We start from the raw sequence: 20,374 nt of genomic DNA on the forward strand, positions 1-20,374 counted from the left end.
TTTGCATGCAAGCTGTCAATTAAAAAGAATGACAAATTTATGAAATTCCTGGCCTAGATCATGTATTTGAGCATAAAAGAAAGCTCAGAAACTTGTGGCAATAAATCAGGAATCCAGCATGCAAACTACAGTAAACTGAGTCACTCAAAATAGTGTTCCAAAAAAGGAGCACTTGAAAGATGGGAAAGAAAGTTGGCAAACTGTGAAGTCACAGCTCAAGCAAGCCTACTGCAAAATTCCTCACAAAGAAGGGGTGAACCAAAGGCACCATCTGCAATTTGTGGTCTCTTAGATCCAATATTTTATCCAATCAATAAAGCCAATGTAATCACACCATAGGTGACATGTGGTGGTTAAAGTCGAAGCCCATGCTGGCTACCATAATTTAAGGCACGCCTGTTAATTTCCAACCCTGTGATGCCTCAGATACAGTATTTGAAATTAGGAAAGGCCAGTGGTTTTGATGGCATTCCAAATGAATGTCTCCTGCAACCTCATAGACTGGTGGATCTCGTCACCCTAAATTTCAAAAGTAATATGTTGAAGGCTGTTGTATTCTTGGATATCGAGAATTCCTTTGACACGCTATGGCACACTGGCTTACTATATAAGTTTTCAGAATTAGAATTTTTGTCAAGACTCATTAAGCTAATTGGGTCTTTCCTACTAGCAGATTTAAAGTCTTTGTAGAAAGCAAATTTTGTATGCCAAGAAAAATAGCAGCAGGGGTTCCTCAAGATTCCGTCCTTTACCTAATACTGTACAGTTGATATGCAAATGATGCCTCTGTGGCATCTGGAACACATGTTGCTGTGTTTGTGAATGATACCTGTATTTACGAGATGGAAACATGGAAATTGAAACTGCAAATTGAAGTGCCGTCATGATGTTTGTGTTGGAACATAAAGAACGCCTAAGGATACTACAACTAAAGGGATAGGTCATTCCATTTGTAAACAGTGTAACATATTGTCACGTGTAGGGTGGTACGCGTGATGAGAATGAGAGTTCTAGTTTGGAGGATTGGATTTATTGGCACTTTGGTTTCACCCTCTCTTAATCACATTTATTACAGCGCTATCACTGATTTACACAATTTACAGTTCACCATTGCATGCACACGAGGATTCTCTGTCTTCATTAGTCATCTCCTAGCAACGGATCTCAACAAAGAAACTAGCACTTCAGATCACTATGAAGTCCTCTTTCCACTCCTTATTCAATCACTGTTGAACTCAACTGCACTTCCTGTGGCTATCTTCCTCCAAGAACTCACTTGAATGGAACTGCACTTAAAACTGAAACCTGTTATAATTGTAACTTGTTTTATAGCCTCAGCACCGACCATGCAGAAAAAACAACCTCTGTTGTTGAAACCTATTTACCAAACCATTGCATAACAACGGTCATAGCACGGACCCCATAGAAAGCCGGTCATGTGATAGCTATCTTGCCAGCCCATTGGCGCTCTGACTGATGCTTAGCAACAAGCTATAAACATGCTTCCTATTGTTGAGTGCGCTTATGCGAGGAGATGTTTATCGCACTGTTGCCTAGCTATACATGTTTTATTGCTCCCTCCTTAAGGTTATTCTTCCCAAATAGCCTATCGGTGCATCACCATTCCTTTTTTCTCAAGGATTGTGCTTGCGACGTCTGTGCTGGGTCTTCTTCTCCAACTCCTACCACTGCTCCCTCTTTAAGGCCAGCTCATTGTGTGTGGTTCACTGCTAAGGTGCCAGTAGATCCAGATGTATCACCATCATCCAAAAGTCTCCCCCCCCCAAACACTGGGGTCATAACTCCTGGAGTGGCTGGTGCTCCCACATCTCCAGCTCTTACTCTGTATGCAGCCCCTTTTTCCACTTCGGAGGGGGCCAACCTCTCCAGGAGGTCCATTTCCTCATTTTATGAAACCCACTGAACATCCCATTTGCTCGCTTCATGAATTCCAGCACTAGGGTCTTCTTGAGGGTCTTGTAGGCTGGTCCTCTTCTTCCCAGAGGTGATAGCTGTCTTGAGCTCCACCCTCAGTTAATAGTTCAAGAATAAAATCATTTTACTGATTAAATTTTTTTTTCTGGTGTACTTGAACTCAAACACTAAAGTAGAAACCATACCTTTCTTTCTTATATACAGAGTTAAAGTATATATTTTTGTTATTTTAGATGTACCCCATATGAGGCCAGCTGACATCAGCTTTGCTTTAACTGTTGTGCTCCATACTATGAGTCCACCTGCCAGCAAGATAGCTCCAGTTACAGCACAGAACATCAAGACTGCATCTGAGATGAGAACAGGCAGCCTTACTTACAGTGGTAGAAGTGACAACAAGAAACGGCACAAAATATCTATGTCACTGTTTCAAGTAGCTTTCCTTGGTAAGTTTCAGTATAACTTAATTTATGAGTACTGCATGTACACATATGTTACACTGTAACATTGATACTCAGTTTTTATATTTTGTTCCTGGTGGCCTTGGGGTATGATAGTAAACTCTCATTCACATATTTCTGAATTTAGATTTTTGTACATAGATTGAAACCTTCACCCCCACCAATGTAAAACTATGGGAATGTGAAGAATACCAGGCCTTTCATTGGTTAAAATCCGCATTAAGCTGCAAATCTTCTCTTCTAGCCATTGTTCTCATGTTATTTATTTTATTTATTTACATTTATACATTCCGTTGATCCTTATGGTACAGCTGACCAGTGGATATGGATTTTGTCCCAAGCTAATAGATTAAAATATGCAAAATACAAAAACTACATACATACTTTTGTCATTAAGACAGTTAAAAGATTTATATTAATGTACAATGCATAAAATGATCAAAATTATAAAACAATAATTGATACAAAATACTTAGGTAATGATATAAAATTATAACATATCAGGGGTACAATTACCAATTTTAATTACATACATGGTTAAAATATTCCTCTAAGGAATAAAAAGAATTTGAAAGAAAAAATCTTTTTAGCCTCAGTTTAAATAGTTTCACATCATTACTCATACTCTTGATTCTGGATGGCAGGTGGTTATAAGCCTTAATACCAAAATAATATGGTCCTTTCTGAAAGATTGTTAGGCGTGATGTGGGAAGGTGCAAATTTGTGGTATGTCTAGTATTGAGATTGTGGGTCTCATAGTTTGAACTGTATAGGTCTCTATTATTTACAACAAACAGAATTATAGAGTATATATACTGTGAGTACATTGGTAATATTTTTAGGTTTTTGAATAGTTCCCTACATGAGTCTCTAGTTCTTACATTCATAATAGTTCTAATGATCCGCTTTTGCATTCTGAAAACATTTATACTAGTTGCTGAGCTACCCCAGAAAATTATCCCATATTCCATGATAGTATGCACATAGGCAAAGTAGATCATCCTTAGGGTTTCCTGTGACATGAGACCTCTTACAGTTCTAATTGCATAGCAAGCTGCACTCATTTTAATTACTAATTTATCAATATGAGACTTCCATGATAATGTTTCATCAATATAAATACCTAGAAACTTAATATTTGGCACATTAGTGATATTCTTATTTTGATGATATATGCTTATGTCTGTTACCAAACTATTTTTAGTCCTGAACAGGAGATGGTGGGTTTTATTAAAATTTAAGGATAGCAGGTTAGCTTCAAACCATTTGTTTATGGCTTAGAATTGTTTATTCATATTAATTTCCAAATTATGAGGGCTCGAATCGGATATTATGATACTAGTATCGTCAGCGAATAAAATAATCTTCGCATTATTTGTTATTACTTTGGGTAAGTCATTAATATACAATAAGAAAAATAAAGGACCTAATATAGAGCCTTGTGGGACACCATATTTGATGATCTCCCAATCAGAAAAGGTGGTATTTTAGGTTGTCCTATTATTTCATACTACCTTTTGGTATCTATTGTTCAAATAAGACTTGATTAATTTTTTAAATACTCCATTTATCCCATAGTATCCCAGTTTATTTAAAAATATTTCGTGGTTAACACAGTCAAATGCTTTCTTCAGGTCATAGAAAATGCCCCCAATAGTTAATTTATTGTTCATGGCTATAAAATTTCATTTAATAATTTAAAAGAGGCCCTATTTGTTGTAGAGTTTTTTCTAAATCCATATTGATCACTAGCAAGTATCTTATTTTGTATTAGATGCTGGTTAAGCCTTGAATATATTACCTTTTCAAATACCTTAGAGAAAGCCGGTAACAAAGATATTGGTCTATAGTTAGAGATGTTAAGTTTATCCCCACTTTTAAATACTGGTTTTACTATTGAAAATTTCAGTCTAGTTGGGTAAATTCCTGATGAAAGAGATTTATTTACAATATATGTTAGCGGAGAACTAATAAATAGGGCACTAGCTTTCAATATTGCGACAGGTATCTCATCATAACCATGGGAGTATTTGGCTTTTAAGGATTTGATGATTCCTTCTATCTCATGGGTAGAGGCATGCTTAGGTCGAATATTTGACAGCGGACTCGTGAACATTGAGGACATATAATTTAAATAGTTATCATGCATAGGCTGTCCAGTTTTACTAATACTTGTATTATCAATAATATCCTCAGCAACTGTTACAAAATAATCATTAAGATTTTTTGCCATGATTTGTTGGTCGGAAGTTATAATACCCTTGATATCAAGGGATTCAATGTCTACTTTATCTTCTTTTTTCCCAGTTTCAGTTTTGATTATGTTCCAAATAGTTTTTGATTTATTTTTAGTCTATAATCCTCCTGTCGTAGTGAATTTTTTTAGCCGCTTTGATGACATTAGTTAGAATTTTACAGTATTGTTTGTAATGTTCTTTTAATTTAATATAATTACTAGTCCTACACTGTAAATAAAGATTTCTTTTATTTCTACATGAAATACATATTCCTGTAGTTAACCATTCATGAACATTTGGTTTGCTCTTTATTTTTCTTCTCGTAAAACTGGAGTAGAAAATCCTAATAGTACTCTGTAACATATGGTTCCTACAGAGGTAAAAGTGTCTTTCTAATTCCCAGTATGGTTTTTGTCATCACCTTTCACAAGCAGATCACTCTGCCCAGATGGAGCAACAAATTCAAAATGCTTTCGTCTTGCGTCATAATGTTGTATATGTCTTCACGAAAAGATTTACTATATGACATAGAGCTTCAGAATTCTCTGAACCCTACTGATACAATCTAAGGGGTTTATTCACTCTCCTTCTTTCCAGTGTGCTGTAGGTTCTTTGTTTCCATGACCATGTCGGCAACACACTTATTCACGTCTTCAAGAAAATAGTATGTCTCAAGGGTCATTCCTAAGTATCACACTAATTATGTTTGCCTTCAATAACACTGCAAATGCAGTTGGCCCATCAATCTTGACCTCTCCCTGTGTCAATGACATTGCAGTCTTCTGTGATCCTTCTATGGTTCTTCTATATGTAAAGTTGGTAAAGTAAGATAAAGTTGTCCCTGTATTTAACTAAGTAAGTACTATGCCATGAAGTCATATGGTGGAGTGGATGTATACACCCATGTTTTCTTGACCTTGGCACTAGTTGGAGGTGAGTGATCAGCTTCACGCCCTGGCCTCTTTACCCCTGGTGCCCATTGGGTAGGAGGTTGAGTAGGCCCCAGAGCCGGTCTGGATGACATGGAGAAGTGAAAATTCTTGACTGTACCAGGACTCAAACCCTGACCCCATGGTCATTCAGCCAGTAGCCAGTCGCTATACTGACTACAATATTGTGGCTCAACTCTATATATAAACACACTTGAAATGACAGCTGCAGCTGGTAATAAATCAAATTTCCCAATTGACCCCCCTTTTTTTTTTTTTTGCCAAAAGAAGAACAGTGTGTCTACTTCATGTGTGAGCCGGGTGTACATACTTTACCATTTGTACTGTCTCCACAATTTCGGGCCTACGTCTTGGTCAGCATGCAGTCCTGCCTGAGGCAACTCTGCTGCAAGTGCTGACAGCACCACACATTCTAAGGGTTCTATCAAAATCGTGGGGCATAGAAAGAACACCAGTGCTTCGGCTCTACTTTGTCCTCATTCACTTCATAATTGACTGTGGCAGTTTTGTTTGGGGTTCTGCTGCCGAATCCAAATTATATATCTTACATCCCGTCCATAATACTGGAAGACATCTTGAAAGTGGCACTACCTGCACCAGTCATCTTCTAAGCTTTATGTGGAATCGGGGGAACCACCACTTTCCTCCTGTTGGTCAGTTAAATTGCTGTTGGTTCTCACCAGCACAATCATTATTGGCTTTGGGTCTCATCAAGATCTATGATCAAGGTTTTTGTTCTTCCCTAGACACGTACACATTAAGTGGGGCCTCCTGTTTGATGAAGGGAGGGACTGGTCTTTCTGTGTAGTGCTCAGTCGGTCTAACTGACTAACTGCTACATTGCTTCTGGTCCTCACCAGCACTGTGATCTCCCAGCTGCACTCTCCTTGCAGAAGGACCTGCTCTGCAGGTATGCATACACACAGCACATCTCCATCACTCATCTGAGAGTGCAATTTTCTCCTAACTCTATGTTACAGGTATGAGATCAACTCTAGAGCTCTTCCTCAACTGGTGGGAGTATGTTTCCAACAACTTCTAGAAAATATCTAAGGTATCTTGTTGTGGGTTGTCTCTCACAGACATACCTCAATTTCTTCCAGTCTTATTGTCTCACATACTTATGATTTCCATCTTATTCAAAACAGAAGGAGCACACCAGCCCCTCTATGCACACATTATTCTTGGAGATGATCTCAGTCTGTCTAGACTGATGGGTCTTCGATTGACAGATGAACTGGATGCAAGTTTGTTTCTAATGATCCCATTCTCAGGTTCCACCTATATTATTTCAGCAATGTCTGCACAGCAGGACTGTATACAATATGCACAGCCCCTCTTTATGCCAGTCATCTGACCTGAACACTCTTCTTGATATGCTCAGACTCACTTAGTGCAATGAAGAGTCTACTTGGACCAACACCAGATCACCCAGTCTTCACTCATCAAATACCTTCCTTTCAATATTTCCTTAATCTTCAGGAACAGAAAAAAGTCATTGGAGGCTAGATCTGGTGAATAGGGAGGGTGTTCCAGTTCAGTTATATGTTTACTAGCTAAAAGCTCCCTCACAGACAGTGCTGTATGCACAGGTGCATTGTCGTGATGCAAGATCCATGAGTTGTTTCTGTCTAATTTTTCCATGCAGCCTTTTCAGTACTTCCAAATAGTAAACTTGGTTTACTGTTTGTCCAGTTGATATAAACTCATAATGAACAATCTCTCTAATATCAAAAGAAGTTAGCAACATTGTTTTGACTTTTGATTTGGACTGTAAGAAGATTATTGGTCATGGGGAATTGGCAGTTTTCCATTGTGCACTTTGCTGCTTAATTTCAGAGCCATATTGTAGATTCATGTTTCATCACTTGTGATGTGGTCCTAAATGTCATCTTGTCTCTCCAAGAGGTGTATTGGCAGATTTCAATTAATCTTTGCTTTTGTTCTTTAGTAAGCTCCTTTGGGACCATATTGCACACACCTTCCTCTATCAAGATCTTCGGTGAACTGCTTCTTGTCAATGGTTGCTATCTCTGTTATGCTTCTGACAGTCAGCCAATGATTTTCACGCACAATGTCATGAACTTCTGCAATGTTTTCTTCAGTTCAACTTATTGCTGACCACCCTGATCTCTCTTCATCAGTAACACTTTATCTGCCCTCAGAAAAACGTGTCACCCACTTGTAAACTGCTGTTTTCTTTATAGCATTATCCCCGTAAACTTGCATTAACATCTCTGATTTCTCTTCCACTCTTGCCAAGTTTAACAAGAAATTTAATGTTCATTCTTTGCTCTAATTTAAGCTCCAATATTCTCGCACCAAAGACACTCAAACAATAATATACGCCACTCAGAAAAAGACTTCCATAGATCAACAACAACACAGCTGTGAGACGCTGATATGCCAACATTATCAATCCATACTAAAGTTTTTGGCCACTGCTGCCACAGCAAGCACACAGTGGCGAGTTCGCGAACTTTATTGTGAGACCTTGTGTATCTTATTTTTTTTTCTATTAAAACTATTATTATAATTTGAAACAACAATATCTACAAATAACTTTTTGTAATATGAAGGCAAGGGGCATTCTCAACTTTCCCTGCTGATAAGGTTTGAGGACTGGCAGCCTTATTCTTACAAGAAAAAAAGCACTGCATTTATGTATTTACATGTTCAAACACCTGTACAAAACATGACCTCGTTTTGTCAACTCAGTTTACAGTGTTATATCTAGTAAAATGTTAGAGCCTCGCTTCACATTCATTGCAAAACTGTGTTTTAGGTTTGGATCATTCACATTATGTTGCACTCTTTATACATTTGTAAGTCAAATTTAGATAACATTTTAACAGTTACGTAGGCAGACATAACTTGTATCTGAACACACTAACGCCCTACAAAAAATGAGCCTGTATTAAATAAAATGTAAACTTTCAAGGTGTATGTATTTAAATTTTCCCCCCCCTTTCCTTAATTTGTTCTTGGATGCGGAGATAAACTTTATTCAGTTCTTGCCCCACTTGTTCAGTCACAAGCTTACATTGGTGTGAATTCTCTTATTTTTTTTTATTTTGAAATTGTGCTGGTACTGTAACATGTTTCCATCCTCAATGTTGGGAGTGTGGAAAAAATTTATCTGGAGATCTTGATAGAAAATATATTTTAGGTATCTTTGAGATTATCAAAATGGTTTTTTCGAATGTCATCGCCTATACATATGTCTGCACTCTTGCAGCACCTCACAGAATTGGAAGATTTGTGTCATATTTGGTATATAAGCGTTTATGTCCCAAGAAATAATAGAAACCATATGGTTTTCAGTTCTCTTTTTCCATACAAGCATATTTATGTCAGAACGTTTGTACACTGTACTTTGTGTAATGTGCATTTATGTTTTCATTCCCCTAGTTTGAAAAGGTACATTCAGAGAGAATATAATTTATTCATAATTTATGACTCACCTACATAAAGTGCCAAGTCAAAAAATGTATGGTCCTATATATCCACTCAACTGTATTCATTTTATATGCTTAATCAAGCAAGGAATGTCTTCATGGTATGCTGCTTGATGGAGCATAGGGACAGCTTCACTTTAGAGATGAAAACACAGTGACACAATACACTCATATAGTCTCTGTGAAATTAAAGTAAGACTGAAGGTCATTATTCATTCTTGGTTAAAGTTTTGTATATTGTGTTTGTTACAGCTCTAAAAATCATGATCATCTGCTTTGAGGGTGAGCTGGTTGCTGATTGGCCACGCATAGCACGAACAATCAGAGACCTGGGAAAACGCAATGAAGGGGGTTCCATCTGGTGGAATTTCATAGACTTTGTTGTATCTCAGAGGATACCGCTTTTTGTACTGCTGCAGCCTTTCATCCTGAACAAGGTTTGCAGTTCTGCTTTCCTAAGTATATGTAAATTTGTTGGTCTCTTTGCCTCTTCTTATGAACATAATGTCATCATTCTTCTCTTTTTAACCTACTTTCCTCATTTTGAAGCAAGAAGTTCTATTAACCCGTTGCCGTGGTTCGTCGTGTATGTTTCGTCAGGGATTTAAATCGTCTGGGGGGGTTCGACGTGTATGTTTCGTCCAGCTGCACACGTATGTTATAACGCCCATAATAATTGATGGTTTTGCTGTAGATTGTTAGATTTTTCACTGGCCTGTTGTCAGGAGGACTGTATTTAATGACACACGCGTTTAAGAGCGCTAAGTCGTCGTTACATATGCCTGTCTTGCAGCAACGTNTTCCATCTGGTGGAATTTCATAGACTTTGTTGTATCTCAGAGGATACCGCTTTTTGTACTGCTGCAGCCTTTCATCCTGAACAAGGTTTGCAGTTCTGCTTTCCTAAGTATATGTAAATTTGTTGGTCTCTTTGCCTCTTCTTATGAACATAATGTCATCATTCTTCTCTTTTTAACCTACTTTCCTCATTTTGAAGCAAGAAGTTCTGTTAAGATCTAATCACCTAATTTCCTTTGATACAATGTGGACTGCATAGAAAATGTTGCATATGATTCTTTTGCCAAACTGTTGCCTGGCAACTGGTGCTAGCAGTGATGGGGGAGACACACAGGGCTCCACTATTCTGGCTTTCAGGAATAAGGGTGATCTGCAGACCAACATACAATCACAAAGTTAAGAAGGTAATCTCATAAGCCTCTCATTATTATTTCATAGCAAGAAAAGGAAGCTTATGAAATCACCTTACTCTCTCTATGTCTGTGTGTCTGTCAGTTGATATATTTCTCCTGGCCATCTCCAGCACAGTTATTCTTGCTTCCAAGTCCCACAAGAATGATGACCATATTGTACTCTTTCATGACTCTGGGATTTATATCATGGGCCTGTATGTCTGTCTGCCAGTTGGTTGGGTAAATTATGTGTCTAGGCTGGTAAATTGCTACTGCTCCTCACCAACGTAGACATCCTAGATTCCAATTCCCAGAGGACTCATGACCATATTTTACTGTCTCAAGGCTCTGGGAGTTGTGCTCTTGCTTCGGCAGTACAAATACTAAAAGTGTATCTGTCTGTCTGTCTGATGATGATGAGGAGGAGGAGGAGGAGAAGGACAACGGTGAGTAAATTGTTGGTGGCCTTCACCAGCATAGTGATTCTTGTTTCTGGATCTCCCAGAACTCATGACATTTTATGGTATGACAGCTCTGGAAGTTTTCCAGACTCACAGCATTCTGTCTGTTGGCCTGTTTCCTGTTTATATAACTTGGGGGCAGACAGCAGAGAGAACCACATCCAGCAGTTGGACGCATCATTTTCTGTGCAGTCCAGGTTGTATCAAAGGAAAATAAGCAATTGGCTCATCCCAGAAATTCTTCTTATTGTCGTATAGTCTTTGAACGAGGCCAGTATAACAAATTATGTGGAGATTATTTTGTAAGTAACTTTTTTTTTCAGCTGTGTGTTTTGGACATCTCTTAGAATATAATCAAGCTCTATTACATGACATTTACTTGACAAAGGATGACTATACTTGTGGATCACACATTTGTCACTTTTACATTATTAATAATGTATTTTAAACAGGATCTCTTTATGGCCAGCATTTTGGATGTACTTTGCAGTTTATTTAGCTCTTTCAGTTTAAAACTAATGATTTGTTTCAAACGGTTACATACTGGTGGATTATAAACGCAAGAATATTTCTTGTTTTTTAATTCTGGTCTGTCATAAGTGTGAATTCAAACAGAAAAACTGCTCTGACTTATACATTCATAATAAAAAAATGTGAAAGTGAAGAATTATGTCTGTTGCTTATAGTTGTGTCAGCCGCCAGTCACAGACCATGAACGCCATCTTCAGTTTGTTATTCGAGAGAAGCTGAAGGGCTTCAACTTGCCCATTGTGAAATGTAAGGGTATGCTGCTCATGGACCTGGCACATGAGATGAAGGAACTCAAGGAGGAGATAGAAGATCGCAGATATGGTTAGTACCTTAAATTGTTAATATGGCACAGAAAAATATTCAGTATGCATTTAGCACCATGAGTTCTAAAATTTCTGCCTAAATCAAATGTGGTAGAAGCTGACCAGAAGTTTATGTTTTGAATGGTGCAAAGACATGATGTCATTTCATAAAATAATTTAAACTATTAGTAATCGGAAAGGTTAAAAACTTGAAGTAAGTAAATTTTAAATAAATGGAGGAATATAACATTTATCTGAAAACTTATTATATATGTTTCATTATATGTATAGTATAATTCATTAGTCAAGTGTTCTACATTCCTCTGTCTCTTGCCTGGTTTGTATGAGAATATAATTGTTTTTTAATTTTCTAAATTAATTGTGTTGATTGCTGTTTCGTTGTGTGGCAAACAATTGACGTTAAAAACGATAACTACACAGACCCATGGTGGTAGATAATAGACAAATGGCCAAAAGGAATATATGACTTTAAGTTTTCAATATAATTTTATCTAACAAAAACGTAGGTTAAGAACAGGCATCTTTTATGCCCAGTTTACGTAAAGATAATTTTTTTTTGTGGGCACAGTCCAGTAGTCATAAGAGAGGGAGGAGACAAGCTTCATGTATTCTTGACCTCAGTAATCAATACACCTAAGTAGTTGGGTTCATATTCTGTGCACTTTACTTCTCAGAAAATAATATGTGATGTCCCTTGTTAGTAGGCCAAGTGAGGCCCACAGCCAGTCTCTATTAGGCGGTAAATGTAAACTTCCTGCTTGTAGTTATTCACCTGAATGGCAACTATTCAAGCCTATTATACAGTGTAAGTTTGCAGTTAAGTTCTATTTGGTGCTACACTGGTTAGGGTTGAAACTGATCCTCATAACTTACAGAACTTGCGGACTTTTCCAGGTAGGGAGCAACAGAATAATAATAATAATATATTCAGGTGCATTGGCTTGATATTTTTAAAACCTACAGTTTCCACTTGTACAAACAACAAATGTCCCATTTGCATCCAGAAGTCCTCTACATATAAGATCTGATCCTAATGTCATGAGACCGACTTATGATGAAGTGAAGTACAAAGGAAGTTCTCAGTCATTTAGTTATTTCTGGAAAGATATTTCATTCAGTTTCCTTTTGTGTGGTTTGAATCTCATGAATGTATTATGTATTTCATCTATGGAAAATGAAACCATGTAATAATCTTAGCTGGAAACAGGACATTTTATGATTTCCGTTGTTATTGTGAAAAGTGAAAAACAATATGCATGACATAAAAACTAGTAATATTTCTAATGTAAAAATTATGACTGTGGTGAAAACAACCAAAGTTCTTTTCATCAACAGTCCAAAGTAATGCAGGTGATGTAACAGAATTTTGCATTATTCATAAAAGAAAACCATTTTCTGTAGGCATGTTCGCATTTTGTAGAATTTGAGGTCCTCACAGTGGTGGTTAATTTCATATTTCAAATTTATTTTGCGTTCTATGGATACATAATATTAAATCCTTTTGGATACAGAATAAATCATACATCTTACAATAAATGTGGAATTAATTATCAATTCCAAGTCTTATTTTATAGGTAATGAAAGATAAGAATACAAAAACTCTGGCATTAATGACAAACTTATAAATCAACTGAATAATTACACTGAACACTTACACTATTGATAGTAGAATGTGTAAGCATTTATGAAATGTCACCATACTCAGTACAACAACTAAGAAGTTGGTAAGCATTCCTCAATAAACATGTAAAAATTAATCACAGGCACAAGGGATTTACAGATTTGTGAGTTCATCAAGAATGATTATGTTTTCAGTATGGTTAAGTGTTTAAAAAATAAACATAGAGAATGTAAGAACACATATGTTTGGAACATATGTAAAAAATTTAGTATCCTTGATTACAGAACTGATTCAATTCTCAGTCACGGTTTATAAATTTAACTATAAAGGACAGAAATGTAATATTAATAGTTAGCAACAGATCAGCTGAAGAGTATCTTAGGAAGAGGTCTGTCCTCTGGGATATATAGCTGCGTAGTCTGTTAAAAGCCAATTGGCAATTTCAAGTAGCAGGTCACCTGTCTTCAGTGTTTGAGCATAAGCCAAGCAAGAAACAAATACTGTTATGTATTGCTGCACTTGTTATGCAAAGTTAAACTTTGACCCTTAAGAGATGAAGTATGCCATATGGTACATTTAAAGTGTAGTCGTCGTGGCCAAAGTGCACCATATGGGACGTGTGGTCCACGCACATGCACAGTGTTTTGAAAAACTCATTTTAAGAAAGAAATATTTGTTTTACTTACATTCTTTTTTGGCATCAGCTTGATAAGTAAACAGGCTTCACTCCTGCATCATCTAACTGAATCTAGCCTTCATGTGGTACACCTGGAAACACCCAAAAATGCAGAGGCCAACGTCGCATTTTATGCACCTTGCTCGCATATTTCTCTTCTTTCCACATGAAGAGCACACATGACAGTTCAGTCTCATGGTTGACGAAGTTGGCCAGTGATGTCGACTGGCTTCCTCTAATCGACATATTGTAGATGGCAGAGCAGGAGGTTGACCTATGGGCCATTGTGGGCGAGGTGGACCCCTTGCAACATGTCCCAGCACATTTCACACAAGGGCAAGATGAAAGTCTCGATGTGACAGTTTCGCACCACAGCATGACAACATGATGAAACTGTTCAGAATCGTCAGATCCAGGAGATGGAAGAACAATTTGTTTGTCCATTTCTAGGTATGACGACTGATGGGATAGCTGTTTGTCATTCTGTGTGCCTTGTTGACATATCCCATGTGCTAGTTGTAATCTGCAATGATTGCTGGTTTCATGGCATTTCCATGCTCATCACAGAAATTGCCTTCTGCTAGAGGAGAGTGCATCTTTGTCAACATATAAACATCATGTTTATCCTTCCAAACTAGTGCTGTCATGTCCCCTCTCACCCTAACCCAAATGTCACCTTTCTTCAGTCAAAGGTGTCTGTTGTGAAAGTCTTGAGGCAAGCCCTTCCTATTCGGTCTGAATGTCCCACAGCAACTTATTTTCTTCGTCACTAGTTTGTCAAACAAGTCTGGTGATGAAAAGAAATTGTCCATGTACAGTTTGTGGCCTACTCCCTCAACTCTTCTGCAGAGGTCCCTAACCGTAGCATGTGTCGCTGTCACATCTTGGTCGGCACGTGTCTTGTCTTTCCCTAAGAAAACCTTCATGTCATAAGTGCGCAGCGTCACAGAGTTTGTAGATTTCGATTCCGAAACTTTTGTGTTTCTTAGGAATGTACTGTCTGAAAACCAGCCTCTCTTTGAATTTGACAGTTATTTCATCAGCAGATAAATGTTCAGAAGGATTATAATATTTTTGATATGCATCATTTAGAGTATCAAAGATGGTCCGAATTTTCCCTAGTCGGTCACAACTGTTGGCATTCCTGTCAATTTCTGTATTGTTATCTGCAAAATGAACGAAACGAAGAATGTGAAGAAAACGGTCACGTTTCATTGTGTTGCTGTAGAAAGGTGTGCATGATTGCTCAGCAGTTGACCAGCAGTCCTTTAGTCTGTCCCTTATATTATGTCCCATTTGAATGATGATTCCTAGAAACAGAAACATCTTGGAGTCGGTAACATCAGGGCACGGAGAAGGTCCGTCTTCAAGTCTGTCTAGGTCCTGGTGATAATATCTGTTAGTCTCTTCCACCAGCAGCTGGATAATTCCTGCGAAGTAAAGCATGAAAACGCAGAGTGAGGCAGAATCCTTATTTATGCGTGGAGCTTCATTGAGATTTATTCCTACTGCTCCACCAGAAAAATTATTCACACCCCTCCTGTCATGCTGGTGTGCTGGTCCCCAGGTTGTCAACGAAGATAATGGTTCTTTGTTGACTTCACTTGCGGAGCTTCTGTCGTGACCACTGTCAAAATCATCTGTACCGCAGTCTGAATCTGTATCACACAACTGCCTTCTGATCTAATGTTGCAAGAATTTATTACGTATGCTACTAGGAACTGGCAACATCTGTAATCTGAGAATATGATTCAGCAGAAACAAATATGAACTTCCGCTCCCTCTGTTATGCCAGGAGCTGACATTTATACTGCTGAAACGTATTGTGCAGGAGTTTTAAGCAGAATTGTGGACAAACGCTCAAAAAAAAAAAATTTAATCAGTTTAAGAATGTTTACAGATTTTAAAACCTGTCAATTACAATATCTGATTCTATATTCTTTCCAGATAAAAGCTACGTTAATTTCGTTCATTTACCAGAAAAATTTTATAAGTTACAGCATTTTTAGTAACATGATCACAAATTTAATCCTCTAGAGTTGTGGGCATTTAAATAAACTCCGGCCTGATACAACTACTGCCATTTAAATAGCCTGTCTCTTAAAGGTTAAGGGAGGTTAGGCCATTAACCCTTCACTAGGTGATGTAGTTTAAAGGCATTTAACACATTTCTCTGGTAACGGAAAAATAAAATACACTATACAGAAAACAGAAAGTAGTTGGTTCATGAAGAATAAAATATCAGTTATGTGAACATAGAGTGAACTGTAGGCAGAAATAAAAATACCTAGTAAAATTATAGCTCTGGCTGCACTACCTGTAATTAACCTGAGTCCCTATGTCTTGTCACTCTAAATCAGTGGTATGCCCAATAGTGTTTACTGTCATTTGAACCCAACAGAATAGATACATATCTACAGTACTAAGCTGTGGCCACTGTGGCACCAAACACAAGCATAATGGGTAACCCATGTAATGACAACATTCTTATTTAAGTAATTAAATAATATTCTAAGGTTATCAATAAAAAAAGGAAGTGATTGCCAAGTGGGTTTGTGCTGGATCATATCTCTGCTTGGAACCCGAAGCCTATATCTGACATCATCTTCCCCAGTATACTCTATTCATTTGTCTCTCAATTCTCGAGACCAAGCTCATAGCTAGAATTATAACTGTCTTGCTTCATAATTAAAGACATACTACTCTCTGCCCTCATTAATTTCTTTACTTAACCCATGACAGGGGAAGGGGTTGGGGTTGGTTTGTGTAGTGCCACAGAGCATTTTCACCTGCCAGGCTTCTGCTGTTGCCATATCATCGATAGTTCAGACTCTGACCATAACCCTAATGGGTCGCATTCAGGATGATTCCTTTTCCTCTGTACCATTACAGCATGATGCAGGCAGCAAACCAAGGCAGCTTGCTGCTTTGTCCGAAGGATCAGCTGACTTTCAGCAAACTACAAAGAGTTTATATTGCAGAAGGTTGAACTCTTCATGTTCTCTTTGCCATAACTTATAAAGGCGGTAAATGGAAAAGGACTTTTGGAAGGGTAAAAAATCATATAAATATCAGTGGGGTAATTGAACATTCTCTTGTAACAATGTTATACATACCAGGTGTTCTTCAACAATTGCAGGTTCAGTGGAATCCCTTTGGGAACAAAATGAAAGAGATTTAATGGAAAACACTCTGTTTTGAACTGAAAGAATTTTTCTCAATACAAATGGGATTTGTATTATATTTTAGCATCCTTTTGCATTGAGGCATTATCCTTATTGTTAGAGTACACGTCAATAATGCAACAATATAAAAGATGTCAAGAAAATCACTCACTAAAAATGTATTTTAATACTTAATGATGTTAAAATCGTTAAAATGTCAATAGGACACTAAAAGTATATTTTATACATTAAAAGTGATTATCAAAATTTCTTAAATGTCTTTAGTTTTACATGTATTTTGCTAGTTTTTAATGACATGCTTCGGCCTCATGTGGGCCATCATCAGGTGATTTATATTTTGGGGAGACCACTGCACTGCACTTGTTCACCATGCAGTGGTCTCCCCAGAAAGAGAAATTACCTGATGATGGCCCATATGAGGCCGAAACATGTTGTAAAAACTAGAAAAATACAGGTAAAACTAAAGACATTTCAGAAATTTTGATAATCACTTTTATTGTATGAAATATACTCTTAATGTCCTATTGACATTTTAATGATTTCAGCATCATAAAGTATTAAGATACATTTGATTTGTTCCATTCTGGTCCATCACACTAACAAAATCATGAAAAGTTAAACAGTTCTGTCCAGTGTGACTGGTGAAGATTTTTCTTATTTCAGTTATTTATGCCCTTACATGTTTCAGTCTTCAGAGACCATCATCAGAGGGACACCTTTGCATCAATACAGTTGGAAGTTACTATTACAATTTATGTTCTGAACGTTAAAATATATACATTAATATTAATAATATACAGTTGGGTATAAAATCTGAAATTTTTACAACTGCAGTGGCTTTTCCAATACATTAAAATATTTGTAACTGTTTGTTAAGATTTTATTGGAATTTATAAACCAAATAGGTTCATGTCGTAAAAACAACACAGCCGCCACAAACACATAACAGGACAACATGAGGGAACCCTCTTCTAGAGAACAGCAAGGTGGCACACGCTCAGCCCCTCTCAAGAGAAATAATAAGAAAGATGACACGAACCTACTTGGTTTACAAATTCCAGTAAACTCTTAATAAACCAATTACAAATATTTTAATGTATTAGAACAGCTGCTGTAGTTGTGAAAACTTTAGATTTTATACCCAATTGTATATTATTAATATTAATGCATATATTTGAACGTTCAGAACATAATTTATGGTAGTAACTTCCAACTTTATTGAAGTAAAGGTGTCCCTCTAATGATGGTCTGTGAAGACCGAAACATTTAAAGGTATAAATAATTGAAATAAGAAATATCTTCACCAGTCACACTATACAGAACTGTTTAACTTTTCATGATATTAAAATACATTTTTAGTGAGTGACATTCTTGATGTCTTTATATTGTTGCATTATTGACATGTACTCTAATAATAAGGATAAATGGGATTTGATCTGTTTGTCTTCAATTTCATTCCTTCTTCCATAAACTAGATGAAGAAAGAGATACAAAGAAATTAAAAATTCTGTCAGACATGCAGCAAGGACAGCACCATGGCCTGGGACAACCCAGTGAAGTGGGAGCAGGCCCACACCAGCGTCAACATCGTCCATCACTCATTGACCTTTTGACAGGTGACCACAGCGTGGGAAAAGATTCCATGGCTAAACCTGATAATACCTCAACCAGTCAGCCTACTCATCGAGGTGAGTTCAAAAATATAATAATTTTTAGGAAATTTGAAGAATGGTTTCCTTTTATGTTTGTTGTTTTTATTGTTTATTGTTATTAAATAACTCCACAAATCCTGTGCAGGGAGAAATGATTTTATTGCTTAATGTAGCTCCATACAGTGTGCTTGCTAATAGTTTATTCTTTACAAAGCACAAAGGATAAAATATCCATATTTAGTAGACCGAAGACCATTACATTACAGATTATGTTATGAGGCATATACACAAAATAAGTTCCATTTGCAAATATTGCTGCTGCAGCACTGCGCTCATAATGGTGCATGCAGGCAAAGTTTGGTGGTCCTTTTTGGGAGGCACAGACTCCATTTGCAAACAGTCAAACCATGTTTATGCATCATCCTGTGAGTTTACAATGTTCAAGAAAATCAAGTAGCCCGCTGTATGTGAAATGCAGTCTGTAATCTGTTTCTTAAATACAAGAAACATGAAAATGGCATACATTCATCATCAACTTTGTGAGGTATGTAGAGAACATGCCACTAAGCAATTATATTTTGCTGCTTTAATGCACAAACTACAAGACATATAGCACTTACTATTAATGTTTATAACCTTACATCTTAGAAATGAAAAATAAAATCATGTTTTTATGACATATGCTTGAAATGGCTTCCCTGTTCAGCAATGCATGCATGAACTCTTTTTACTAAGTTTGTGAGGCCACTTTGTGGAGCACCTGTAAACTGATTCTGTTAATTGCTGTCGTAATGTTCCTCTTGAGGTCATCCAGTGTATGCAGATTGTTTTTATAGACAATCCCTTTGATGTATCCCCAAAGCAAAAAATTTGCAGGTGACAAATTGGGCGAACGTGGGGGCCACAATCCTTTCGAAATGAGATCATCACTGAAAAACTCGTGCAAGAACTGCATGGTTTCATTAGATTTGTGACATGTGGCACCATGTTGCTACAACCAACACTCACGTTCAACAACTTAAAGAAACGCAGTAAACTGTGTAATGATGTCTTGGTACACCGGACTGTTCAGTGTTGTTTCAAAGAAAATTGGGCCCACTATTCAACGACATGATACAGCACACCACACTCAAAATTTCTGACAGTGCAAGGGCTTTCCATGTAACACATGTGGTTTTTAAGATGACCAAATCCTATTGTTTTGACTGTTCACGTAGCCACTAAGATGAAACCATGCTTCGTCAGTGAAGAAAACCTGATCACACTCTTTAGCCTCAGTCAAAATGGCTGGTCTCGTTCTTGGGAAAATGACATGTCTGTCACCCAATAAACAAAGCTATACTGCAGTTCTTGTATGACTGATATACAACAGATGGCGTTTCTACTCTTTGTTAGTACTCCTACAGTACCATGATCCAGCTGCTGGAAGAATTATCAGCTCTACACGATAACCCAGGGAGAGGAGAAAATGAACTACCAGTCATTAGCAAATGTTACAAAGAGGTATCCCCTCTTGGGCATTTAATCCAATCAGGGAACTGTCCCATGGCCTACGACTACACGTACGAAAGTCTCTTCTACGAGGCTAGAGTATCGTTCGATGAGGGAAGACAAATAAAGGAAACAGAAGATCATAACAAGGAATTTTACAAGATATTCCAAGAAAGAATTAGGACCAGCAAAAGTTTCGCCAC

At 37.3% G+C, this 20,374-nt stretch overlaps 1 protein-coding gene across 1 annotated transcript in view; it reads left to right on the forward strand.

Moving 5' to 3' along the window:
* LOC111869153 (protein unc-80 homolog) overlaps window positions 1–20,374 on the forward strand; it is a gene marked incomplete in the record, with an annotated part of 381,072 nt that overhangs the window by 322,136 nt on the left and 38,562 nt on the right. The window contains 4 exon segments of the mRNA XM_033753297.1: window positions 2,169–2,381; window positions 9,294–9,478; window positions 11,379–11,544; window positions 18,504–18,716. Coding sequence (XP_033609188.1) covers window positions 2,169–2,381; window positions 9,294–9,478; window positions 11,379–11,544; window positions 18,504–18,716 — 777 coding nt within the window.

Source organism: Cryptotermes secundus, unplaced genomic scaffold, assembly GCF_002891405.2.
Source record: "Cryptotermes secundus unplaced genomic scaffold, Csec_1.0 scaffold821, whole genome shotgun sequence".
Taxonomy (NCBI): domain Eukaryota; kingdom Metazoa; phylum Arthropoda; class Insecta; order Blattodea; family Kalotermitidae; genus Cryptotermes; species Cryptotermes secundus.